The 27,686-nt window shown below is 42.8% G+C and overlaps 1 protein-coding gene across 1 annotated transcript; it reads right to left on the bottom strand.

Annotated features, from left to right (window-relative positions):
• Positions 1 to 1,679: 1,679 nt before the first annotated feature.
• far1 (fatty acyl CoA reductase 1) lies at positions 1,680 to 26,041 on the bottom strand. Its single transcript, XM_054620076.1, has 13 exons — positions 25,930 to 26,041; positions 19,581 to 19,697; positions 19,031 to 19,147; positions 18,145 to 18,320; positions 16,767 to 16,946; positions 15,091 to 15,268; positions 14,423 to 14,467; positions 13,044 to 13,171; positions 12,859 to 12,926; positions 11,534 to 11,705; positions 8,883 to 9,012; positions 6,302 to 6,429; positions 1,680 to 5,476 (listed from the first exon to the last, which is right to left on the bottom strand). Exons 2-13 carry the CDS (start codon positions 19,650 to 19,652, stop codon positions 5,317 to 5,319), a joined length of 1,554 nt encoding a protein of 517 aa, XP_054476051.1. The 5' UTR covers positions 19,653 to 19,697; positions 25,930 to 26,041; the 3' UTR covers positions 1,680 to 5,316.
• Between the last annotated feature and the right edge of the window lie 1,645 nt (positions 26,042 to 27,686).

The following is a 27,686-nucleotide window of genomic DNA, read 5'->3' as shown; positions in this document are numbered from 1 at the left end:
AAATATTGAAAAGATCTCACCTTGTGGAGTCGAGTCACATCAGCTTATTTGTTCACGGCGAAGGATCGAAATTCGCCGAGCCACCAGGTCACCGCCCTTCAACGAATTCTTACAATCTTCACGATGAAGCATTGTCAAGGTCTTAAAGCTTTTCTGACAAAAAGCCCGAGAGGGATCCGATTAATCTGTGAGGAGGAGGATGTAAGAGTACCCAACATGTAACTTCCTGTGGCCACTAGGTGGCGCTATTACTATGATTCTAAAAATTGACAAAGATGTCTTCAGGGTCAGGATGACATGAAATATGAAAAATGTTGAGCATATTAGACAATGTACGGCCGAGTTATAACTTCCTGTTTAATGGCGAATGGTGTTTTTGAAAGTGACGCCACGGATACATAGTTCAATAACTTTTTGATCTTTTGATAGCTTTTGACTGCAAAGTTCTTAAAATCATACTGACTGAATTTGAAGTCAATCGGATTAAATCTCTAGGAGGAGTTTGTTAAAGTATGGCCCCTTGAAATGGTCGAAAAACGTCATAAAATTCAAAATGGCCAACTTCCTGTTGGGTTTAGGGCATACGTCTTTGCAAACCGACAATGTCGGTGCTCAGGCCCTAATTATTCAAAACAGAGTATTTGTATGACTTCATACAATTTCATAATTTTGACTTGATACATTTTTTTTAAGCTGAACCCTTTTCAGAGTTCTCCTGGCACAAATGGGCTTCCATGAGTGTGATGCATCGTTACACTCTATTCAGAACATACTATTTAGCATATTTGTGTGTCATCTCCATATTCCCATCCTTATGATACAGCGTTTAATAAATGTTGGTACTTTGGTTTCTACCACCTTTGTATCAATGTGATTCATTTACTTTTTCCTTTACTTCCGAACTTGTTTTATAATTCACTGTGGCTGAGGAGGAAAAGAGATGGTCCACTAATCAGAGAGTCGGTGGTTTGATCCCCACACATGTTAAAGTGTCCTTGGGTAAGATATCGAACTGGTGAATGCTGGCTTTGAGTGGCCGCTGATAAACAGTGCTGTAAGAGTGCAGTCCATTTACTTTTATAAAAAATACTATTTTATATGTTCTATTAGAGCTGAGATTGTATTGGTTTATACAGACATTCAATGGTAGATGATGATGATAAAGCAGGAATCTGTTCTGTTCTCTAAAATGAGGTGTGAGAAACAAAACCTCTCCTGTGTGAAACTAAATCCAGCGTCAGTCTGCTGCTTAGCAACCAGACTCAAGTGAGGGCAACCAGTCAGACACAAGAGCATTTCTGTTACCTGCCCTTCTGGTGTACACAATCACACACATCAAGTGATCTCTCACAGCTCGTATGTGACGAGCGCTTCTTTAACTAACCAAATATAAACATCTGCTGAGGTTTTACGAGAAGCACGGCATGTTTAGAGACGCTGTCTGTAGGAGAGGACAGGCCATCCTTCCATTCACTCTTCTGACTGGCAGCATTAAATCTTAACGGAGCTGTTCAGTAGACTCCACATACAGAGTGACGTGGAGGACGGATCCGTTATGCACCACAAGAATCAGGTCGACTGGACAGATGGGTGATTCGTTTCACTGTCCATCATGCGTCTCAGATAGTGACGACTCAGAGTCAACAGAAATCAGACATCTCAATCAGGAGGAGGATTAAACACAGTTTATTCCTTTTTGGTTTACAGACAAAAAGGCACCCATTGATTAATTGTTGTTGGAGTTTCACATTGACAATGAAAACTCCTTTTCCTTCTTCTGAAAGTGAACACAGCGTGTTCATCATGCTGCTCAGAGCAGGAGCAATGAAACAATAGTCACCTCAAGACCCACATGAACACATTGACACTGTCTGAATGAAAACCTATTAGTTACACTGGACAGCCTGAGCATACAGTATGGACCCAAAGAGGAGCAAACAAAAAGCCAGAAAAGTAAAAAAATAAAACAAACACTTCCACCTTGATGCAAGTGATCCAGTACACAGGCCACTGAAGCTTCAACACGCAGGAGACAAAAACAGGAACATTTCTACAATCAAACAACAGTCAACACAGGTTTTAGCAGGAAAAGAGATTTCTTATATCCAGAAGGAGAGCACTTAGTCCTACCAAAGCATCATGGGTAAAAGTATAAGATGTATATAAAAAGATATATAGGAGCCTTTCAGGAGAGATTTCTCAAAGTAGATTTGTACCCCCACACACAGTTCTGTTTTTCCATGTGAGAGATTTGTATTTTGGTTTGTTATCTGACTTTTTAAAGTGGGCGGGGCTCAGTTGAAAAATATGTAATGCATTTCTGAGCACCAAAAGAGTGCTGCAGGAATCCTAAAACTGAGAAGAGTCAGCGTACACTTCCTGTTCCCTCGTCTGTCTTTTTTCTGAATGTGTTTTTGAAGAGATGTCTGAAATCAGTCAGTGGTTAACACAAGCTGAAGAGATTTGAACGTTTAAATGAGAGGACTAAATATCATCCCTAGAACACTAGTCCTCCTTTAGCTAAGTGGTGGTGATGTGAAGTCATGTGACCATGGTAGAGTTCCTTTAAAGCCTAACGTTAGCTTTTTACTTCAGCTGATTATATTCACGTTTCAAACATCATAAAGTGGTGTTCATTTGTGAAGATCATCTTGCTGTAGGTATCATAACAGAGATTAATCGTCTGCAAAAATCCAAAGGAAGAATCCAATTGAATTTTGGTTGAGGGAACCAGAGAGATGCTCACTTCCTGTTGGACCGACATAAACACATCCTCTCTGCGGAACTGGATCTGGATCCAGCACGTTTACGTCTAAATCTGCTGACATGTCATGCCACTGTCAATCAGTCCTGATCCAACCACAGACCCCATGATGCAGACTAGCAGAGGTTCTTGTTGTTCAGTTCTTTGAATAACGGATCAACGTAACTCGATTTAGGATTTGCTCACGTGGAGATGATGATTATGTAGCAAACCATTGGTATGATTACGTATTCCTTACAATAAAGTAGGAACATGAGGAGGACCTCGAAGAAAACCCTGAATTAGACTGCCCATTGCTGTTCACCTGCAACACTAAACAAGCAGGACAGACATTCTCAATCACAAAACCGAGCTCTTCATTCACACCATCAAAACACTTAACGCTAACATGTTTCGCACGGCACTCCAATGAACAAACACAAGCTTAATCTTAAAGTATCAGCCAATAACCGTATCGTTAGGTTTTTGTTTCAGGAGTCAGAGGAAGATTGTGGCCGTGTCATTATAGAACGTGGCTGTGTACAGATTGTAAAGCCCTCTCAGGCAAACTTGTTATTTGTGATTTTGGGCTATATAAAGAAATATTAAATTCAATTCACTTAAATGATATGACATACAGAGGGGAAATATACATGTACATACTAGATATGGAGCTGTGGATATACTGCACTTCTGTTTACATATTTACAGCAGCTGAAGTTGGTTCAGTAGCTTTTTGTGGCTACGCAATGTCATTAGATAAAAATACATCTGCATTTTGAAGTCTACCTAAATAGAGCTTCACACAAAATAATTAGAAAACATAGATCTGATTGCTCTCTTTTCACATTGTTAGAATATTGAAAAAAGTTCAGGCACAATTCACACTTGCACACTTCTTTCCAAATCGGGGCATCCTTCTTCCAAGTCACATGATCCTTGTAAAATGGCTCCTGCTGAGAAAAAGCCATTCCTTTCTGAATGTAGGACATTCACAGGACCAACTGGTTTGAAGCTGCTCTGGCCGAAGACGCTTAAAGCAGATACATGCAAGCGATGAGCACGGCTTCTAGAAACATTGTAGTGTGCTCGAGAAAGAGGTAACAGACGAGACGAACGTGCACAGGTAAACCTCAGGTACGTTAAGTGAAGACTTAATATTGCAATGAGGCTTTAATTCCTATAAAAACAGTCGCCAATCCTGTAACGAGCCAACATTTGTTGCCTGAAAACCCACATATGTATGTTATGGCGAATCCTGCACACGTGCATTTACAGAAGCAACATAGATAGTAAGCATAGGGGGGAAGATGACTAACTGACCCATAAGTTAGTGACACAGTCACATAAACCTGAAAAGCAGTGTGCTAACAAAGACCAATAAAGAAGAGTCCACATGAAAGAACTGAAGGATTACATTCTCAAGCTTCATGGAGGAAAAGAAGGACAAAGGGAGGACATCACTCCACTTCACCTCCACCTGTCTCCTCAGAGGGATTTTGGCAAAAACAGCTTTAAGACCAAATTATACAAATTACTTTCAGACATGACAAAAAAGAACCTGTAGAAGAACAAGCTTGATGTGCAAGATGTGCTGATGCCAGAACAATCGGTGTGTAGGCACTATCACAGTCCACACTGTGCATGGTCCGAATTAGGGAACCCTGCAGTTTGGGGACACACGGGACCGCGAAGGAAGAGTAATTGACAACCAATGACAACTCTTGGTCACCGTCAATAGAAGCTAAGCCCCTGCAATGACAACTTTCTCTTTGCACCAAGCTAATGTTGGGTGGGAATGGCTCTGGTGTTAAGGATGACGGAGGTGAAACAATCATTTGTAGGCTACCTTGTGCCTGAACAAGCCTGCTCCCAGTCGGTGAAGAACAATCCGTCAACTACCTCCAATCAAAAGTGCAAATCCGGCTCGGCTGCCCAAGAACCTAAGAGTAGCTTCTGCTTTGCTGCTGCCAGATGAAACCAACGCGTATTAATTCATTTTGTAACAGGTTTTTAAAACATTTCAATAAGCATTACTAGCAGGAATTTGACTAGAAGCGATGAAAAACATCAAGGGAGAAAAAGGTTATGTTTTCAGGTGACGGCAGAGAAATATAACTTTCACAGCATTTGAAGTATTATTCTTCAATGAAAGATGACAGATACAGAAGAGGAAGCCTGGAATGACTCAAAACCAATGGAGGATTTGTGCAGCAGAGCATCATCCAATGCATAGCTTTGTTTGGCAGGCAGGCGAGATGGAGAGCTTCAGGACTGCAGCAGGAATACAAGGAAGGTGTGTGCTCCTGCTTCTTTAACTAGTACACTGTGAAATAGATCCAATTCCTCTGGGTTTTCTGAAATGCTAGAGATCAGGTGAGATGGATCCGAGATATGAAACATTCAGAGCGCTGTGGGCTGCAGGCTCATCCAGTCGCTCCGTCTGTGTTCCGCTAAATCTTTGAGACAAACAGCGTGGGACCATTTTAAGGGAACCTCTCCCCATCCTCAGCCAGTGGTTCTTCACGCCTTCGCCCCTTTGCCTCACCGCCCGCCGCCCCTCTCCAGGATCATTATCTCATGGTGGAGGAGGCTCTGAAGTAGGAGAGGAACTTGAAGCAAAGGCTCACTACAAAGTACCAGATGTTTCTGGCCATCTGGGATCGGGCGATGAAGACGCGCCAGATGAGCACCACCAGGACGGTGTTGAAGGTGTAGCGGATGTTCCTAAGCCTGGGAAACAGAAACACAACTGAGACTTATCCTCCACTTCACAATGACGACTTGACTTTAGGTTTGCAAGGGTGAAGATATGAAGAGTGAGTCTGTTTCTCAACAAACAGCTCTCTGTGTATCACTTATTTTACTATCAGTATTATATCCACTGCTGCTGTTATTAGTAGTATTCACCATTTTCTACTATTATTCTGCTATTATTTGTGCTACTACAGCTATTTCTAATCATTGTATGATTCATGTAGATCAGGCATTGACTATGTTGTAATTCTATTATATTGTTTATTCTGTACACGATGATTCTGTCCATTCTGATAGAGGGATCCTCTGATTATCTCTCTGAGATTCCTTCTTTCCGTTTTACCCCTTTAAAGGTATTTTGGAGTTTTTTTCCCGGTTCTGTTCCGACAGTCCTGGGACAGAGGATGTTGTATGATGTACAAATTGTAAAGCTCTGAGGCAAATTTGTAATTTCGGGCTATACTGATAAATTGAATGGAATTGAATGTTGGATATATACTTTTTTTTTTATTCATGCCCTCTCCTTTTAATGCCCTGAAAGTGTCTGCACGCTGATCATCTGTTAAAGCTGGGAGGATTACTGCCACTCTGACTGAACTATCCACTCAGAGTGGTACTCTGAAGGAAACGCTCATATTCCTGACAGATGTTAAAGACATGATTGGTTATTGGAAGCCTGACCATGGGTATGTTAGAGTGGAGTAGAGCCATCTCTGACTGCTCTCTACAGAGAATGGCAGCCGTCTACGAGGGCTCCTCTCACAGTGTTTCCTCCTATGGCGGATTTGATTCCACTCTTACTTGTTGAGGTGTTTGCGTGCAGCAGGCAGGCCAGACAGCTCTTCGTTGAGGACATATTTCTTGGTGCCCATGCAGTAACTTTCCATGTACTCGGCCCAGTGCAGCTGACGCACATCAAAATTAAACACCTACAGAAACACAATCACAAACATTCTCAGTGAACTTTAGAATGACAGTCTTCAACAATGTATTATCTGAGATGTATCTGATTACTATGATGTATGTTTTTTGGCTGGTAACAATAGATATTTGAAAAGTAAAAAACTGTCTTTACTCACTCACTCACTCACACACTCACAGTCAGTCAGTGCTTTGAGCTAATTGCTAATGTTAGCATGCCAGCATAGCAAATATACAAATACGAATATGAGCTTTATTGATCATACACATTGTTACATATATACATGAAATTCGTCTTCTGCATTTGACCCATCCCTGAGGAGAAACTTGGGGTTAGGCATCATGGACAACTCGGCATGTTGGCTGTAGAGGCCATGATTCGAACCGACAACCTTGTGACGAGCGCTTTACGTCATGAGCCACAGCCGCCCACATAAGTAGTCTTCACTTTTTCCTTTGTTACTCTGCTTACTACTGTGATTATATGAATCATTTATGTCAAACACATTGAATGTGTTGCATCTCAGATACAGTGGGTACGGAAAGTATTCAGACCCCTTTAAATTTTTCACCCTTTGTTTCATTGCAGCCATTTGCTAAAATCGAAAAAGTTCATTTTTTTTTCTCATTAATGTACACTCAGCAACCCATCTTGACAGAAAAAACCAGGAATGTAGAACTTTTTGCAAATTTATAAAAAAAAAAAACTGAAATATCACATGGTCATAAGTATTCAGACCCTTTGCTCAGTATTGAGTAGAAGCACCCTTTTGAGCTAGTACAGCCATGAGTCTTCTTGGGAATGATGCAACAAGTTTCTCACACCTGGATTTGGGGATCCTCTGCCATTCTTCCTTGCAGATCCTCTCCAGTTCTGTCAGGTTGGATGGTGAACGTTGGTGGACAGCCATTTTCAGGTCTCTCCAGAGATGCTCAATTGGGTTTAGGTCAGGGCTCTGGCTGGGCCAGTCAAGAATGGTCACAGACTTGTTCCAAAGCCACTCCTTTGTTATTTTAGCTGTTCGGGTCATTGTCTTGTTGGAAGGTGAACCTTCGGCCCAGTCTGAGGTCCTGAGCACTCTGGAGGAGGTTTTCTTCCAGGATATCTCTGTACTTGGCCACATTCATCTTTCCTTCAATTGCAACCAGTCGTCCTGTCCCTGCCCCCATAGCATGATGCTGCCACCACCATGTTTCACTGTTGGGATTGTATTGGGCAGGTGATGAGCAGTGCCTGGTTTTCTCCACACATACCGCTTAGAATTAACGCCAAAAAGTTAAATCTTGGTCTCATCAGACCAGAGAATCTTATTTCTCATAGTTTGGGAGTCCTCCATGTGTTTTTTGGCAAACTCTATGCGGGCTTTCATATGTCTTGCACTGAGGAGAGGCTTCCGTCGGGCCACTCTGCCATAAAGCCCCGACTGGTGGAGGGCTGCAGTGATAGTTGACTTTGTGGAACTTTCTCCCATCTCCCTACTGCATCTCTGGAGCTCAGCCACAGTGATCTTTGGGTTCTTCTTTACCTCTCTCACCAAGGCTCTTCTCCCACGATTGCTCAGTTTGGCTGGACGGCCAGGTCTAGGAAGAGTTCTGGTCATCCCATACTTCTTCCATTTAAGGATTATGGAGGCCACTGTGCTCTTAGGAACCTTGAGTGCTGCAGAAATTCTTTTGTAACCTTGGCCAGATCTGTGCCTTGCCACAATTCTGTCTCTGAGCTCCTTGGGCAGTTCCTTCGACCTCATGATTCTCATTTGTTCTGACATGCACTGTGAGCTGTAAGGTCTTATATAGACAGGTGTGTGCCTTTCCTAATCAAGTCCAATCAGTTTAATTAAACACAGCTGGACTCCAATGAAGGAGTAGAACCATCTCAAGGAGGATCAGAAGAAATGGACAGCATGTGAGTTAAATATGAGTGTCACAGCAAAGGGTCTGAATACTTATGACCATGTGATATTTCAGTTTTTCTTTTTTAATAAATTTGCAAAAAGTTCTACATTTCTTTTTTTTTCTGTCAAGATGGGTTGCTGAGTGTACATTAATGTGAAAGCAAATGGCTGCAATGAAACAAAGAGTGAAAAATTTAAAGGGGTCTGAATACTTTCCGTAACCACTGTACATCTACAGATTGTAAAGCCCTCTGAGGCAGATTTGTAATTTGTGATTTTGGGCTATACAAAATAAATTGAATTGAACCTTCAAAACACTGTTTTATACAATACCTAGCCTCAATGCCTTCAAAACTAAATGAAATGTTGCTACTAATGTTAACTGGCTGGTAGTGATTTGTCTCAGTCAACCCCCACGTTCACATTTAGAGTCTAAATTAAAGGAAACAGCGAATGAAAACTGTGAATTGTGAATCATGACAGCATTTTCAGCAACATCTCACTGACTTCCCAGAGCGCTAAATGATCTGCTCAGGGGAACACATGGGCGCAGCGGGTTTTCCTACCTTCTTATCCTCTGGGCTCATCTGGCCAATCAGCATGGCCACATTGTCATTGTTCCACACCCAGGAGTGACTGGTGAAATACTCCAGCACCATCATGGCTTTGTGGAGGCGCGTGATTGTCTTCATCATCCTTTGACACGAGTTGGGAAGAGCAACATGGAAAAGGAAGGAAAGCAGCAACGAGGTGAGGAAGATGAGGTAACATTGGAACGGATAAAAGGTGATTGTAGTGTATGGGCGACAGAAGAGGAGGCAGACAGGTAGAAGAGAGAAGAGAGTCATAGATGAAGAGCGGGACAGGGTCGAATGGTGTTGGAGGAGAGAACAGAGGTAGAATATGACTCCACAGTTAGAAGAACACAAAGGTGTCTTTGTATCAGCTGTTATACAACGTGAGCTCCAATTTAGTCTCCAAACTGATCATGGAATACTGTCAGAGATGTGCATCAATGAGTTCAAAAAGATTCACTCCATGTCTGACAGTATATGTCGTGACACGACTTCTCCCAATCCCAACGATTTGATTGGGCAGATTTTGATTCTGATAATTGTTATGAATGCAGAGGAACTTTTGAGCTGTACAGTGCTTTGTGTTTGTTCCCTTCTTTAACTTCAATCACTGTCCTTTTGGTCCATCATCAAACTAGCCACAGAAAGTCAATGTGATATTTACCAAATTGTCCAGAGGTTTTTTCCCCAGACATTGTCAAAGCCCTGCAAGTGGTCCGGTCTGTGAATGGTCTTCTGAGGACAGTGACTGATACAACTGAGCTGAAGACTAACTGGATGCAGCCTGTGGGTGGACCAGGGGGGCAGACAACTCGTTGGGAGATGGACCTCAATTTAGGTCAGACACATTCAGTATTTCAGAGACTACCTACGTCACAACATTGTCCACCTGTTCCCACAGTGCATCCAGTTAATATAGTTCATTAGTGTGTTAGTTCAGATTCAGTGTTTATCACTAACAACTAGTAACCAGTGGTGAGGAAATCAGGATGAGAATGGAAATTACTGAGGATTGTGGGGGGCTCTCCGAGTCTTCAAACGGCAATCTCTGTAATTTTGTACGGAAATGCTCTCTAAAAACATTTCAGTGATTCCATGTGTTGTGAATAAAAAGGCCTCAATCCAATAATAGGCCTGTTCTATCATTTGAAACACAGTGATAGAGCAGATTGAAATGACTCAGATTCCCCCTGTGAATGATTCAGAGGACGTGACAGACATGCATGTTGATCAGCACATAGAGGCAGAGATGAGTGTTACTTACAGACCCAATCAAATCAAAGCACACCCAGCGAAAGCCAAACTCATTCCAGACAGCGAGACAGGCTGAGAACAGGCTGCTTGGCACTGCGTGACATCATGTCTGAAATACCTCTGGCTTGCAGTCGACAGAGAACACATATGTGGATACCAATCAATTAACATGCAGAGGGGTTGAATTCAGTGGGACATGATCTGTCTCCGACTGGACACAACTTTTTTTAAATGACCAAGATGTCCAATGATGCCTTGGGATTTTCCATGATTGGGTGGGTGGGGGGGGGGGGGGGGGGGGGGGGGGGGGCAATAATGGATGTCATGTTTACAAAAAGGCAAATCTTCTAATAAAACGTGCTCCCATAGAGGATACGCTGTCTTCACTAAGAAAAGACAAAGCAAAAGTTTTGGTTCTTCTGCCCGGACCCCTCCCTGATCCCACATAACCAGTCAATGAAAGACACACAGTAGGGGAGGGAGGTTGTGGCAAAGGTGGGGGCAAACTGGCAGGGGTTGGGGGCAGTTGCAACCTTACCGGGGATTGCGGCCCGTCAGCCTGAGATAGCCGTCATAGAGCAGGGCTGGCAGCGTGTGGCTGACAGCGGTCCAGTACTGATTAGTAAAGGGGTTGGAGCGCAGATTTACATTGGGCCTTCTGAAGGCCTGCTCTAAGGGATTGGTCTTGAAGGTCATGTTTATACAGTACTCTGTAGGAGACAGGACAAGGAGGACACAGAGAGGACGAGATGAAGCAGAATGTGCATTTCCTCCTCCTACTTATACTAGGTTAGATCCAGGATGTTTAGAGGCATGTCCACTGCTGGTCGTTACAAAAGTGGGACCTGATCTGAAGGGCTTTCAGTATCTGGATTTTAAAAAGGTGAAAGATTCAGCAGCTAGCAAAGGATTTGTCAAACGGCCAACCCCTGGGTTGGGTTCCCAAAGCGTTGTCAGACTGAAGTCCACCTATGTCCATCGAGTAGCCGGACTGAGACGACCTCAGTGCTGACATTTTTGGGAACCCAACGGAGAACACGAACATTGCAGGTAGCAAACTGTGAAGAGTGCAGAACCCACCAGTAGCCCTGTACGAGCAGTAGAGCAGCTGGGTTATACATTCTTCAACTCCCAACAAAACTGCACACAAGCATCATGTAACACATTAGCACAGCAGCTACAACGTTAGCCTACTACACTAAAAGAGAAGTGTGAGGATTATAGCAGCAGAGATGGGTGTGCACGTGTGTGTGTGTGTGTGTGTGTGTGTGTGTGTGTGTGTGTGTGTGTGTGTGTGTGTGTGTGTGTGTGTGTGTGTGTGTGTGTGTGTGGTGTGGGCATTAAAACAGCAGAGGTGGTGCGTTCGATGTCGGCGATGATGAGGTTACCTGGGCTCTCGTCCAATCAGCCTGAGGTACAGATCATAGAGGAAGGCCGGAGCCTTGTGGCTCACGGCGATCCAGTACTGATTGATTAGGTGATTGGTTGTGAGATTAACATTTGGCCGACGGAAGGCCTGCTCGAGGGGGTTCCTCTTGAATGTGGATATTACATGGTACTCTAAGAAACAGAAGGTTGTTTAACACAAATCGTTAATCAGCAGTTCAAAACATTTTGGTTGTGTATGCTTGACGAAAAGCTGCTGGCACGACAAATCTTTCAATCTAGTACACACTCCACTCCAAACCTAGCTGCCCAAACTGTCTACTGGGTTCTCTGATGTCCCCATTGGTACTTCAGCTTCACAGAGACATTCATTATTTGGCAAAACGGTTTCCCCAACACAGTCCAATGGTAGCTCTTCTGGAGCCTTTGATCATGCCACATGATCTTCCTCGGCAGACGGCGCTCAGTTGTCATGGAAATGTAGATGTTTCTTTTTTAAAGTACTAAGAAGTGGTCAACAACCAGCTTGCTGTAGAGGACGGAGACATGTGACAACCACCACTGACATGGATTTTGTGGTGAGAAAAACTAAAGTTCTTAATCAAATGAGAAAATAATCAAATGTGCTAGAGGATTGGTGCCATATCACCCAGCCCTAATATATTGTATCGGACAGCATTAGGTGGTAAGGTGTTCCTGTTATTCTGTCCAACCCCTGAAGCTAACCATAATAAAAAGAGCTGCACAACAGGAGTTTGGGGGACGGCAAAGGAAAACGGTATCAAAGTACTACTTTAAAATCATTCACCCTTCTAACAAAATGTGTTTTCATCCTGAGTCCTACATCCTATCTCAGACTATTTCTTCTGTAATTATGTCGGAGGATGCCAAGCATGAACGGTTAAGATAACCCTTGCACAAGTTGTAACAAGGTGATGTACGGCTGAATCACATTGCTTCCAAATTCAACTTTTAGGACAAACGTTCATTTTGCAGATACAGTAAGGGCCCCATGCTTAACTCCAAATATTGCCAGGTTAAATCAAACCAGGAGGTCTACATTACAGATTTATTTCAGTTCAGGAGTTAATATTAACTACTTTTGTGTGGTGATTGGTTAAATTTCCATAATCGCCGTCAATGTGAGCAACAATGTGTGCCTTTAATCCACAAGGATCCAGCTACAAACCAGGATCCATGAGGAACAGGTGAACAAAGCTCCTGGTTTGGGTGTGGCAGGCAGTGGATCAGATTACAGTTTGAGACATTAGACCTACAGCATTGTCTTTACAGAGGCTGTGTTTAGCTTAGATAAGAGGCATCATACCAACTTCGCCCCAGCGAAACGGGTTGATCCCTCCGGTCGTGCAGTTGTACACCAGGATGTTTCTAGACCTGTAATATGGAGGGAAAGGTTCAGAAACCCCACTGTAGTTTACAAACAGCTCGTCAATACATCTCGACCAAAAGATGCATGTGAGAAGACATGTGATGAATTATTTGTGTCTCCACCTGTTGAGTGTCTGTGATCCAGAGTACCAAGCTGCAGCCAGCGTGGCGTTGATGACCACGTCCACAGGCACCAGGTCAGCCACAGCGTCATTAGACGCTCTCATAGTACGCAGGATCCCCTTACCGGCCTAGAGGAGGTCAAAAACACACCACTAATGCAAGCATAAAGTTTCTGTTCAGATCCCAAATGAGCTGATCATCAATATAGTATAGTATAGTTTAGTATAGTATGCTGTAGTATAGTATAGTATAATATAATATAGTATAGTATAGTATAGTACAGTACAGTATAGTATGGTGTAGTATAGTACAGTATAGTATGGTGTAGTATAGTATAATATAGTATAGTGTAGTATAGTATGCTGTAGTATAGTATAATATAGTATGGTGTAGTATAGTATGGTGTAGTATAGTATAGTACAGTATAGTATAGTATGGTGTAGTATAGTATAGTGTAGTATAGTATAGTATGGTGTAGTATAGTATAGTATGGTATGGTGTAGTATAGTATAGTATGGTGTAGTATAGTGTAGTAGTATAGTATGGTGTAGTATAGTATAGTATAGTATATTATATTATAGTATACTATAGTATAGTATACTACTATAGTGTAGTATACTATAGCATAGTATGGTGTAGTATAGTATAGTATGGTGTAGTATACTATAGTATGGTGTAGTATACTATAGCATAGTATGGTGTAGTATAGTATAGTGTAGTATAGTATAGTATGGTGTAGTATACTATAGTATGGTGTAGTATGGTGTAGTATAGTATAGTGTAGTATAGTATAGTATGGTGTAGTATACTATAGTATAGTATGGTGTAGTATAGTATAGTATAGTCAACACTGATCCCAACTTCAAGACTGAAAGTTGCTTTTTCTGTAGAGCTAGGCAAGACACATTCACTTCCTGTCTCCTTCCATCTAAAGGACTTTGACTCATGAGATCACAGGGGTCTTCAATGTTCAGCCAGTTTGAGTCAGGACATATTGATTATCTATTATCTATAACAGAGGTTAATGACAGGGGGATGCTTGATAAAAAGCAGGGGGATCTGAAACGTTGTGAACTGCCTGCTAGAGCCACAGTTTAAGTCTACAACCGTACACACAGCCATTTCCTGTCCCTCCTGCTTTAAGTCACAATGCGCGAGTCAATATCTCCAGGCAGTACCGGTTGGATTCCAAAGCCAGCACACTGTGTAATGCTACACATTTCAGCTGTCTAGTTATTGTGTCATGAGCGAGTTGTTAATCTGGTTTAAACAGCTGAAACTGCTGTCGGTGACACGATTTAGGATCTGGATCAATAGGACAAAAAGACAGGCTTCAGAACTGTACACCGAGCGTCTGAACAGCTCCTGTCTCTACTTACTGCTATGAATATTCCACTGGGGCCATTGAAGTTATCAATCCATCCCTGGAAGAGAGAGAGAGGACATAGTGTACTGAAACCATTAGCAATTCATTGACAGATGATACATTTGTACTTCTTCTTGATAAACTATTTACTTTTATTTGATAAATGACTTATTGTTCATAGTTCAAACATTTGCTGGTTATCATTACTCAAATGCAAGAAGTTCATAGCTCATATGATACATGTTCATAGATTTAACATGTGGCAGTTTCAATGTGCTTTAGCCTGGTAACTGGTAACCTGGATTTGTCCTGCCCTGTTTGTTAGAGACCTATTCACATGGAAATGGACCCAGCTCTGACCCACCTCTGGACCTGAGTCGTTTAGCCGAGTCAGTTAACCCTGAACACAAAATCTTGCCTGGTTGACCCCTCCGGTGTGAAAGAGTGTATGACAACCAGCTTCATGCCCTGCGCTCTAAAGGCAGCGGCTCTAGAATGGATAAGGAACTCTGCTTTTTCCACAACTTCTTCTAAGAAAGTATATTTCTGCCTTCAACACTTAAATGTTGCTTTTTCTTAGTGCATTTAAATACAGCATCCAACATAAATATTGGATGCAGTTTTACTTCTATTCAACAGTAACTAAGAAGCAATCCAGTACCACCAGCCTGAATCACTCACTGGGAAGGGCTCTTTCCAGCTGGCTCCAACTATGGAAGGTCTGACAATGGCTACATTGAGGTCTCCGGCCTCCTGCTGCACCAGATACTCCGCCAAGGCTTTGGTGTAGGTGTAGGTGTTGGGACGTTTCCCGATCAGCTTGGGTGTCAGAGCAGACACCAGCTCGTCATCCATCCAGCTGGAGCAAAAAAAAGATAAAAGAAATAAGACAGTCTTATATTTACTATTTTTATTTAACCATTGACAGTACTAATACAGAGCGATGCAGATGCGTCTTTAAGAAATCTTTCTATTGTATGACCAACGCAGCAACGGATAAAGTGCTCTTACATGGAGGCCAGCCCTACATGATCTGATGAAATGAGATGCACTGATAGGAATAACATCACTTCTATCATGCTGAGTGAATCAATGATATTAATCGTGACTATACATTTCTACTTGCTTCTTATGCATCTAGTAATCTGAAGAAGTTAAGAATCCTAGATTGATTTATATAAAATATTGTTTTTCACACCATCATGAGCGTTTTTCACAGCACCTAATCGGGATGAACGAAACAAAGAACTATGCTGCATGTTGTGGTGTACTCAGAGACGGCTAGCCTAGTTCACACTGCACCACTTCAGTCCTGATTGTCCAATCGCAGACAACAAAAGCCCCAGATCAGAGACAAACCAGCGCTGGCTCTGCTGTGTGTGAACCGTCTGAAGCCTCAGATACATCCCAGATACCCAGCAGGCCGAATGTCTGACCTGTCAGGAAGCTACAGCCAATGAGAGCTCAAGACACGAGCTGAGGGGAAACTTGTCACTTAAGCCAAAGCTGATGAATTGGGCACTAACAGATACATTTTAGAGCACTTTATTTTAAAAAGGCTGGAATGCTTTGTTTTATAACTGTATTGAATCGCTCTTTGATAAAAAAAAAAATGGCAATGTTGTGTTATATCAAGATAATTTAATAAATCATTATTGAATTGTTAAGATGTTATTCATCCACCACATCTGATGACCGGTTGAAACACAGAATTCAGTAACATAAAAAACATTTTTCATAGGGCCCAGTAGTTATGATCCAAAACAAATCCTAAGAAATTGTTCAATTACATCACTGTGATGACACTAGTAGCCTTGCTAATTTTATATTATTATAAAGAAAATGGAACTACCGGGGGCTAACGCTGCTAACTTTGGCCAAGGAGCTCAATTAACCCAAACTGGTCACGATACTGACGAGTAGTCCCAGAGCGCTAACGTCACGATAGCCACCCCAGCATACAACTCTCTGCAAACATCTCTCCAATCTTCCTCAAAAGTTTGATGCTACATACAATCCCTTAGAAGCAGTCATTAATCTCTACTCCCTCTGCAGGCCTCTAATGCCTTACTGATCTACATTAGTCACTAAGCAGCCGCTTGCACTACGGCAACGGCTAAGCTGGCATGCTCACTGTATCAATGACATTAATCTCCATAATACACTCCTACTTGCTTTTTATGCATCTAGTTCTCTGAAGAAATGAAGAATCCTCGACCATTATCCCATGCTACTGTATACTAATGACAGCAAAAACCCTCCACACATCCGTTTACATAACAAGGCCATCCACATCACCACATCCGTTTGTGGACTGTACATTAGCTGCTCATTGGAAACAGTCCAGATCAACTTACTCCAGAGAATCGATGAGTCTGTGGTAGTCTACGGGGGGAGGGTACACCATTTCCTCAATGAGCTCTCGGTCACAGTTGGCGTAGGCTGTGGAGACGTGAAGGAAGACCTCCAGGTGCTTCATCCTGTGGGCAAGTGCCAGCATCTTCTGGGTGGCCAGGACATTCAGCTGCATTGCATCTCTGGCAGGAGGAAAGGAAGGCAGCAAAGTTTGAGATACAATCAGTCAGTGGATGAAAAAAACAGATTAAATTAAGTGAGTACAAGTGAACAGTAACGTGCAGGATATTTTGGTTCTGTCCCAGTCACTTGTCATTAGCATGGAGGGAGTGAAGACTAGGGTCAGGCGGCGTGTACCGAGTAGGCTTATGACAATGTCCACAGTGAACCATCAGGATTGACGATGATACCATTGGTGGGGGTCTTATAATTCTAAATTGATATTAATGAAATAATATTGAGGTTTCCTGCTCCCTGTTATCTCCTTCTCTGCCGCACTGCTGAGCACTCAGACAGAGTACTGCACCCATCATCCAAACTGATGAGGTCATACCGGCACAAACACCGCTGCAGACACTATATCCACTATTAGGAAGAAAAGGATGTCGGTCATCTAATCCAACGTGACATTCTTTCACCAGAAATGAGTATGTTCCATCCAGAGTAAAAATAAGTGCAGCCCTAATTGTACCAGTGCATCTCCCTCTCTTTCAGGTGCACGCTTTCCAGAGGCAACACGCAATTACAACTGTGCAAACCACAGACTGTATACAAGAAGTGGACGTAATCGTCTTGGCTTCACCCATTGATTAGTCGACTGCTGTTTTGAAGCCTCCATTTCAGAATTTTGACTGTCACAATCATGGTTTCTGCATCAGAAGTGACATGAAAGGGTGGAGCTAAGTGCAACCGAACATTGAATAAGACACTTTTAGGGACGGAAATGTTACAATTCACTTTGCTGAAGTGAAGACACACAGTGAAAGGGTTAAAGTTGTAACCAACAACTCACAGACCGGACATCGCCGTGGTCGCAACCTGTACATCAAAGTTGCCCCGCCCTAAAACATACCCTGCTTTATGGTCTATGTGACTCTAAATGGACCATCATTTACTAAATGAACATCATGCTGTATTGAAGAAGACTTGGAACTAGAGATTGCAGACGACTTATCAATGGGTCACACACACACACACACACACACACACACACACACACACACACACACACACACACACACACACACACACACACACACACACACACACACACACACACACACACACACACACACACACACACACACACACACACACACACACACACACACACACACACACACAACACCAAGAAGTTGAGCAAAAAAACAGACAACTCACTTGAGTGGCTCGTTAAAGCGGATGGTGGCGGCACAGTGGAAAACTATGTTAACGTTGTCGGCAAGGATGCTCTGATCCTCTTTACTCAGATCCAGCTCCTGCTGAGTCAGGTCGCTTTTCACCGCCACGATCTTCGCTGCAAAGCCGGGCTGCTCCTCTTGCAATCTTTCAAACAGCTGAGTGGGAAAAATGATGCCCAAGTCAGAGTTCAGACGAAATCGGAAGTGCAGTTATAAAACAGTAATTTAGTGTTCAGTGGAATATGTTTCCATACAAGAACAGCTTCCAATCCATGCTAACTGTTAGCAGTGGCAGCAGAACGCCTTACTTTTCATGTCTTCCTTCTGCAACAGATCCCAGCTCTCTACACATGTCCTCCTATCTAGAGCAGACCTATAGCAGCCTGCTGCACCAGCTGTTGGGAAGTGAACGCTAATGTGATACCACGTGTGAACTGTTAGAAGTGGCTTCTAATAGTTACTGGTGAGCTGTTGTTCTGCAGACGATGGAAGGGCTTTCATCACCGGGCCGTCAGCTAAATGACTATCATGTGACCTCATTCAGCGACAGATGGTGACTGAACAGACATTCAGATGAACATTTTATAGATTACTGATTTGAGCCAGTGCAGCATACAAATCACAATAATGCACTCATCAAATCAAAGAAAGCGAAGAGAAAGAGTGTGCGTGTCAGAGTCATAAATGGTTAAGGATGACTACATTCTAAGTGGCTTCTTAACTCTGTTACAGCCACATGTGTGGTTCAGCCTGTTGTTACCTCGTTATTATGCTCAAACTAAGCTTCATCTCAAGTTAACACAAAGCTGGTGCAGCACCTTCTCCTTCACTTCCTCCACACACCCATCTCTCTGCCCACTTCTCACCTTGCAGTTGATCATGTCAGCGATGCGGGCCTCGGGGCTCTGACCAGCTTTTGGCCTCACCAACACATAGACACCTTTGACTCCTGGGCAGGATCTCAGCAGCTTCTCCAGCAGCACCTTAAACAATGAGGAAGGAGGAGCTGCCAACGTGTTGTATCACATACATGATTTCAAACAATGGCCAAAGTCATGTGAATGCTTTGCCACATTTTTTTTAACACATCCCTTCACAACATAATACCCACAATTGAGCATGTAATAAAAGTGTCACATTATTGTGACTGGTGGACGATCTTCAATCTTCCTGATTAACTTCATGGTGTGAAAGAAGTGACCTGAACTCTACATGTTTAGATACTTCCTGCTTAATGTGGACTGAACGTGCATTGATGGAACCCTTCAGTCCCTCTGATGAAGCAGAGAGTGAGAGTTTGTTCCTGGTCTGCTCACATCTCAGTCTGTCTCACTGTCCCCTCATCAGGCTCAGAAGCTCACATCCGTGGTTCAGTCATGAACTATTGGTTACTTGCCTATTCAACTACTACTGTACCTTGCCCATGAAGCCGGTTGCTCCGGTGATCAGCACAGTTTTCCCTGCATAGTATTCTGGGATGTTCACCATGATGTCGGTTGTACTGTTCAGTGAGCTCCTTAAACACCACTCTACCTGCACAGACAGGACAGAAACACGAAAGACAAAAGGGAGGGTTATAACTGTGAGACCAACCTCATGCCTGAACTTGCTCAATGAGGCGTTGCCCAAGTGGAGACTGAGGATGGGAATCTGAAATTAATGTGGGGCAAATCAGGACTGCAGCTTGGCTCTGTCAGAAACACACTTTTAGACTTTTCCTGTGCGATGCCACATCTGTCTGTCGAAAGACTTGTGACACACACACGACACACACACACACACACACACACACACACACACACACACACACACACACACACACACACACACACACACACACACACACACACACACACACACACACACACACACACACACACACACACACACACACGTTTGTAGAACACACAAGGTATGCCGATATCACACTGATGTGTTGACTCTATGCTCCAGTGTATGGAGGCCTTATCAGTCACATTGTGTTGGTTTTGAAGCCAATGACTTATCTAATCGTTAACTGAGGGCTATTCAAAGAAATAGCCCAAGTTCACTGCTTGAACACATCTAATGCCAACCTTTTCAACAACATGTTACAACACAGCCAACCAAACCATTATAGAGACCTCTTCACTGGAAACTCTCATTCTGGCTCGTTAGAACTAACTGCAGTAATGTGAAGTGATAAAACCCGCCACAACTGGTCAATGAAATAGACTGTAACCATGTATTCATACTCTCTTGTCTCCTGAATGGCTGAATTGTAACATGTAAAACAATGTTTGTCATAGATTTGATACAGGAATATCTAACTTCCATCAGCAGGAGCCGATAAATCCTGAATATTGGGACAGTGTCATCTGCTACAAAACAGAAGTTACAGTGTGTGTAAATAGTTGGTGTCCACAGTTAACAGATTTATCTGAAAACAGCACTTTACAATATGCCATCTGGGATGATCTAGTTTTAACTGCATCAAAAGGTGGATGAAGCTACAGCTATGTTTGGTTTTCATTTTAAAACCGTTACAATAATCCAGGACTCTCTGCAGACTTCACAGAGTGAACCAGAGTTACATAAAGAGTCTGCTGTTATACTGGAAGAACTTTAACAGCAGCACTGCTCATGTAGTTACAGCAGAAGTACTTATTCAGCTTTGCATGCAGTCAGACTTGGGAGCACATCACTAGTTTGGGTCTCAATTAACTAAATCCACCATTCCATTTCACATTTAATTATAAGATGAAGTTTCCATTTGAACTTTTTAAACAGCCATGCCATTGTTAGACCACGGAGTCTTGATTCGTAAAGATTAACATTTCATTGTTTCATGCCCCAACAACTGCAATTCTTCTTTAAATAAAGAAGCCTGATTTTATGATCAAATCTAAATAATCCATTTAATATTACAAAAAAACAATTTCACTAGTCAGCTGGGGACAAACTGTTAAACAAAATGAGGATCAACTATATGGCAGGAGGGAAAACTTTGTCAGTGTTCATGAGGCACACCTAAATGCACCACAAGCTGTGCGACTGTGGCTCAGCGGTATCGATCCCCGGCTCAACTAGTCTGTGTCGACGTGTCCTTGGGCAAGACATTTAACCGCAAATTAATCCCGCAGGAATGTATGTGCATGTAAATGTATGAATGGGTGTGAATTATTATATAGTTCTGATGACACTTCACTAGTGCATTGCCGCGTCGACTGGGGTTCTGATTAAAAAGTAGGAGGTTGGAGGTCAGGGTAAAGTTCTCATTTAAGCCTTCATTCTTGTCCTCTTGAGAACAAATAGATTGAAAAAAGTAAAGACATTTCTCAGCGACCGACTTGTAGGCTTGTGTGCAGAGCTCGGCTGACAGCCTGTTGAAAGCAGATATGCCTCACTAGCACCAGTCTGAACACAAATTCATCACAAACAAAAAGGTCAAATAGTGTCGGTAAATTCTGCGTTTGGTCCCAGCATATCAGCCATGCAGTGAAAAGAGGAATCGTGAGTGAGAGAGCACATTAACATTGTGTGCTACGCTCTGAGCCAGCTCCACCTGTATGACCTTGACTATACAGACAAGCTGCTCCAACTGAAGGCAGCTTCTGAATAGAGTCACACAAGAGAAGTCCAGTGCTTTCGTTCTAAAGAGTGTACAATGAGGACAGTTGGTGACAATAGGCCCACAGTATGGGCCACTGTCCAAGGGACATAAACCCTCATTCATAGCTTCACACAAGCCGTCTTGTACCCCCACCGGGCTTCACTAACGTGTCAACCAAAACCAGCTTGAAGCATGCTGATCAAAAAGATTATTCTGGTCTCATTAGACCACTCAAACTTCTTTAGTAGTTTCATGGCTTCTGGCAAACACGCCCAGATGTTGTGTGTGGGTCATTCAGCCACGTGACGACAGTGTTTCACAGTGCTGCCTCAGCTTCCTATGTTCTTGTAAACTTCATAAGCAATACACAACTGGGAGGAGGCAATGTTGTGTATACATATTGGGATGTTGATTTGAATGCCTCTTGTGCATTTATTTGATCATTTATCTACATTTGTAGATAAACCTTATAAAATTGCTGTAAATTACAAACTACCATCATATATCAACAAGAATAACTACCTTGTGGTTGTATGCCTCCGCCAATCAAATGTCTGTCCATATATCATCACTTTTTACCTGATTAGATGGTTTTGTGAAATTTTCATATTTAGCGTAGCATTTTCTTTAGTTAAGGCGAAAAATGTGCTAAGCCCACCATATTCAGTTCCGTTCAATCAGGTCATCATTGAGTCCAGGTGGAAGATGTTGGTGCCAAATTTGAAGAAATGTCCTCAAGCAGTTCTTGAGGTCTCCCTTTAACAGGAATGGGCCGGATGGATGACTACATGAAAACATAATGCCTACAGCTACAGCTTTTGCAGCTAGAAACAATAGGCTACACAGTAAAAAATACTGGGGAAACATGAAAAACAAACGAAGAAAATAATTACACAGAAAGAACAAGAGCAGCTACGAGGTTTGTGTTTGTCCATTACAGGTTGAATAGTGTAATGTAATGTCAATGCAAGTCCTGATAGTGAAACACTGTCAGTGCAAACACGCCACCGCAGTCCTCTACACTGCTGTGTTGTCAGTGGTAACCAGCCTGCAGTATGAGCACGGTGCAGAGCAGAGCGGTGCTAGTAGCTAGTGGGACACACACAGCGGGCGCACACGCTTAGTGGAGTTTGTTGGTGGTGGCAATGTTATCAGTGTTTTAAACTAGTATGGCAGATAACTACACTATTGGAGTTGCAACGGCAGAGCGGTGCTGCTCCTGTAGGACATCAGCTTGTGCTCGCTGACTTCAGGGAAGAGAGGAACGTTAAGCTTAACCTTTTTCCAGCGTGAAGCGTTAGCAGGCTATATGCAGCAGCCGCAGTGAACTGCAGTTGTTGAGCTGCCGTCTGCTCTCTGCATACGTTATTCTGGACTCAGGCTAAATCCACACTTGTACGTTTTCGTTCAAAAACGGGGTTTTAAAAGGAAAACAATCTCCATCCACACATGCGTTTGAGCATAGTTTTCGAAATGATTTCCATCCAGCTCCCCTGAAACCGAATATCACATGACGATTAACGTACACTGAGCATGCTGGTGCCGGTGTAAACAGGAAGTACATTGGTTGCTTGGTTACAGATAATACGATAACACTACTAAAAACTGCCATGCTTGATACTTAAGAACTTCCTCAAAAAACTCAAACTATTAATTTCATGGAAGGTTTTAGAAGTTTTATTTCTCAAACTTGGTTACAACACTGCAAGTCTTGCTCTATCTTTCCCACAAAGATATCAAATGTACTTTAAAATGAACAGTTATTAAACGAAGTTCACTAGATTATGGGTCCATACATTTGGTCAACACATATCTCTCACTCGTTTCCTCTCGGTTCCGTTGTCTGTTCTCTCACTCATAGCTCTGCCGGTGGCTGAAATCCCTGTCGTACTGGAGAGCATTTATGCTTTTGTTCCTTATCGGTTATTTGTGAACTTCACAATAGTTGTGTAGAACAAAATGAGCATTAGTTAGAAAAGGAATATCCTCCGTTTTGCGTCCAGCGCCCTCTTCGGGAGCGTTTTTGGGAGCGTTTTCAGGCTCCTCCATTTTCAGTGCCCAAAAACTCCAGCCTAGTGTTGATGCTCAGTGAAAACGTGGCAAAAGATATACGTTTTAAAATTAAAACTAGGTAGTGTGGACAGGGCCTCAGGCCACGTCCACACTAACCCGTTTTCAAATGAATCCGCATATCTTTTTCTGCGTTTGCAGCGAGCGTCCACACTACACAGCGTTTTAGGGCACCGAAAATGAATAAGTTTGAAAACGCTCCCGAGGACGGAGAAGTTTGAAAACGCCGCGTTTTCATGATAGTGTGGATGACGGAAAATGAATAAGTCCGAAAACGATTACGTAGGCACCGGCGTTCGCTATTTGATTGGTTCTTAGCAGTTATGACGTGTCATTCCCTGATTCGTCACCCCCTTACCACGTGACCCTTTTCCGGAAGAGAACAACAACAATAGCCTTGATACCGATCGACTACCAGGTTAATTCAACAGGACCCAGAGGAGCACAGGTGACCCATGGCAACCCGGATGGAATTAGCGGTCTTTGTCTTCAGATGGAATCAGCTGTTTTTGGAGCGATTAGCGAGCGGCGTGTCCCGCGGCGGTATCAGCCCCACGGAACGGTCTTCTGACGGACTTGTGTTGACCAGATGTATGGACCCATAATACCTACTTCGTTTAATGACTGTTCATTTAAAGTACATGTGCTGTCTGTGTGGGAGACATAGAGTTAGACCTGCAGTGTTGTAACTAAGCTTGAAAAATAAAACTTCTACGAAATGTGTCTGTTTGAGTTCATGGAGGAAGATTTTAGAGGAAGTTCTTAAGTATCAAGCACGACCAGTATCAAGAGTAGTGTAATGTATTATCTGTAACCAAGCAACCAATGTACTTCCTGTCTACACCGGCATGCGCATGCCCAGTGTACGTGAATAGTCACGTGATATTCGTTTTCAGGGAGCAAGTCTGGACGCACATAATTTCGAAAACGATGCTGAAACGCATGTGTGGACAGAGATCTTAAAACCCCGTTTTCATTTGAAAACCAGTGAAAACGGGTTAATGTGGACATGGCCTCAGTCTGCAGAGGCCTCGATGCTCCGCCCCGCTGCTGCACAGAGCGCTGGGTTTGTCCTAAGTTTAGTAATATTGAACATGTTGCATTTCCAAATTGCAACAAATTTGACTTTGCACAACCTAAGGTCCCCAGCAATACATCCACCAAGTGTGATGCAAAGGAACCCATCTGGTCTGTGTGAACCTTGCATGCGTTTGTGAAGTATTTACAAACTGATGCTTTAACAAATTGTGTGTAATTACTAAACACAAACTGCCTCCAAAAGTCGATTATAAAAAAGGTGACAAAGCATCAGAAATATCTGTGGAAATGATAGAGAAAATTCAACACTTTACTAGAACTTAAACCTGAGGAGGGCACCATTCCGCCTGTCGACCCCCCCTAAACTGCACATTGCTGCATTAAGAGACATCATTCGTCTTAACAATGGTAACGTGAGCCAAATAGATGAGCGTTGCAGGAGACAACATGACCCGAGTAAGACGGACTGGGAGCGGACTCCCCCGGGCAACATGAAGGCAACGGACCCGTGATTCTCATTCCTCATACAGCTGCCTCGCATCGTTACCGCTGACCACTAACCGCCCATTTGCGCTGGGGAAAGCGCACCGAGGCTGTCACAGCCTGTGACTTAATGGGTGTAGAGCCGTAGAGTAACGGTGAAGGAGGCGCGAGGCCGCTCAGTTAGCCCTCGCCTTAAATTCAATGTGCCTCCAGCAGTCAACCTTCCTTATTTAGTTAAGTGCTTAAACTAAATGAGAACCAGTGTTCATAACGACGTTAGCTCAACATAAGAGCCCCGTGATGTCCGGGAGGCTGCCATGCATGTTGTGAGGGGAGGAGGAGGGGGGGGAATGCCCACCAAGTGTAAATCGGTCCCAGTATCTGCGTATGTCTTCGACAGACACTACTGTAGTGTTTGGCCACCCCTCCCTCGTCTTGGTGCATCTCTTCCTGCACGATGTCACACGTCGAGCAGCAGCCAGTCATACCGCCAGTTAGCGCTTTGAAAACCAGTAATAAGCACCACGATTGACTACAAGGACCACACGGGCTCGTGGATCTAATGTGAAGGGTAATACGTACCCGAAAAAATGTCGATGTTTCCCCCCGGCTTCTGAACTAAGAAGACTGTGGTGCGGCGTAGCAGTAGCGTGTGACTTTCCAGCCGTAACCGACGAGAGTGGAGTCGCAGCAGGAAGCCCGCAGCCTGGGCGGATACATCTATGGCCGTGACGTCAGCGGGACAGCGGTGTCCGCCACAGATAGGGTGGAAAAGAGGTCTCACTCCTCCGTGTTTCACTGCGTCTCATTAAAAAACGGGGTTTTCAGGTGAACTATAAGGCACCGTCTGGGGCTGTCAGGAAACTCATATGGTGACAAATAATGTGCAGTGTACTTGCCAAAATTAGGGGGTCCAAAACATACAGCCTCACTAGTTTGGTATGACCAATAGCTTGTGGTTGGCTATAGGCTTAATTTCAGCGAATGTTAGCAAACCTTAGATAGTTATGGCTAACTGGCATTATTCAGGTAGTTTCGTGACTTTATTACTCTTCTCTCTATTTGTGCTACATTTAAACTATGTTTCAGCATCTACCATCTTCTAATTATCACATGCCTCACACCTCACTTTGAAATTAGATTGATACTTTTTGAGAATTTTTCTTCTGCACTTGTCCCATCCTACCATTTAGCAAGGAACGGTCCCACCTCCCTTCTACATGTGTGATGTCAGTGCCTTAGTCATGGGGATTCATGGCCAGATCAGCCTGGTTAGGGCTCCCAACGTCTAACATTTGCCCACAAGCCCACACCGACCTCCTCATCCCTCTGTGAAATGTGTATAACTGTCCAGGCTGAAATAATAAGAAAGGATTATTATTTCTTGTTTAAGAAAGGAGATGCACTTATGACTTCTGGTGACAAGTAGTTCTCTTGAATACCTATGTTGAATACACTTCCTGTAAGTCGCTTTGGATAAAAGCGTCTGCTAAATGACTGTAATGTAATGTAATGTAATAATACAAACCAGCCTGAACTCATTTCTTAAAACGACTTTTTCAACACAGGGCGTCAGTAAAAGACAAAACTGGTAACTTGAACTAAATTTTATGAGTTTACTGCTGTTTCTGATTCATTCATTTTGGATGACTGCTGAAAAATGTAGTTTTTGATTGCGAGGAAAAACTCTGGCTGGTATCTTCACCATTAAAGGAGGATTAGACTCAGTAGTATAGTACTATCTAAACTGACAGAAATAGCATTTGTTGGGAACAAAAGTTAAACAGGTGTAACATTGTTTGCCATAGGAGACATACTTTTGAAACTAAAACAAACTGCTTCCATATACTGTAGTAGAAAAAGGTGCAGGAAGACTTAACAGAAGAGCAGGATCTATGGTTTTCCCACTGGACATATTGTTTAAGATATTTGGCATGATAAGCAAAGGGTTTCAAATGCAAATAGAAACCTATCTATTTAAAATATGAAAGGAAAAAAGACTAATAAAAAAAACTAAAAATAAAAGGAGACTTTTATTTTTGATCAAAGAATGCACAGATGCCTTTAGATATTCATAGATAGCATTGTTTCTATGCTGTCAGTCCCCTCTCTGTCTTTCAAGGTAAAAAAAACACTTAGATGTATGTTAAAGTCTCAGCTAAACTGTATTTTGTGGGATCAACAAGTGTCCAAGATTACAATTTGAAGTACTGGATGGGAAGCAGGCAAGTGACTGAATTTTTCACAAAACAAATTCCTGCAAATGTTTCAAATACATTTGTATTAACAGCATAATAGGGCAACAAATTGGAGAAAAAGGAGCAGATCAGAAAAAGGAG

This window comes from Anoplopoma fimbria, chromosome 19 (genome assembly GCF_027596085.1).
Source record: "Anoplopoma fimbria isolate UVic2021 breed Golden Eagle Sablefish chromosome 19, Afim_UVic_2022, whole genome shotgun sequence".
NCBI classification, from domain to species: domain Eukaryota; kingdom Metazoa; phylum Chordata; class Actinopteri; order Perciformes; family Anoplopomatidae; genus Anoplopoma; species Anoplopoma fimbria.
The sequence above is the reverse complement of the archived record's forward strand: the minus strand, read 5'-3'. Positions and strand labels throughout refer to the sequence as shown.

Bases quoted from the DNA above. Each gene is read 5' to 3' on its own strand.
- far1 (XM_054620076.1), bottom strand. From the start codon at position 19,652: ATGGTGAACATCCCAGAATACTATGCAGGGAAAACTGTGCTGATCACC. The intron at 14,468-15,090 runs GTGAGTGATTCA...TCTCTCTTCCAG, and splicing joins GCTGGAAAGAGCCCTTCCCA to GGATGGATTGATAACTTCAA. The intron at 5,477-6,301 runs GTAAGAGTGGAA...TCTGTTTCCCAG, and splicing joins GCACGCAAACACCTCAACAA to GCTTAGGAACATCCGCTACA.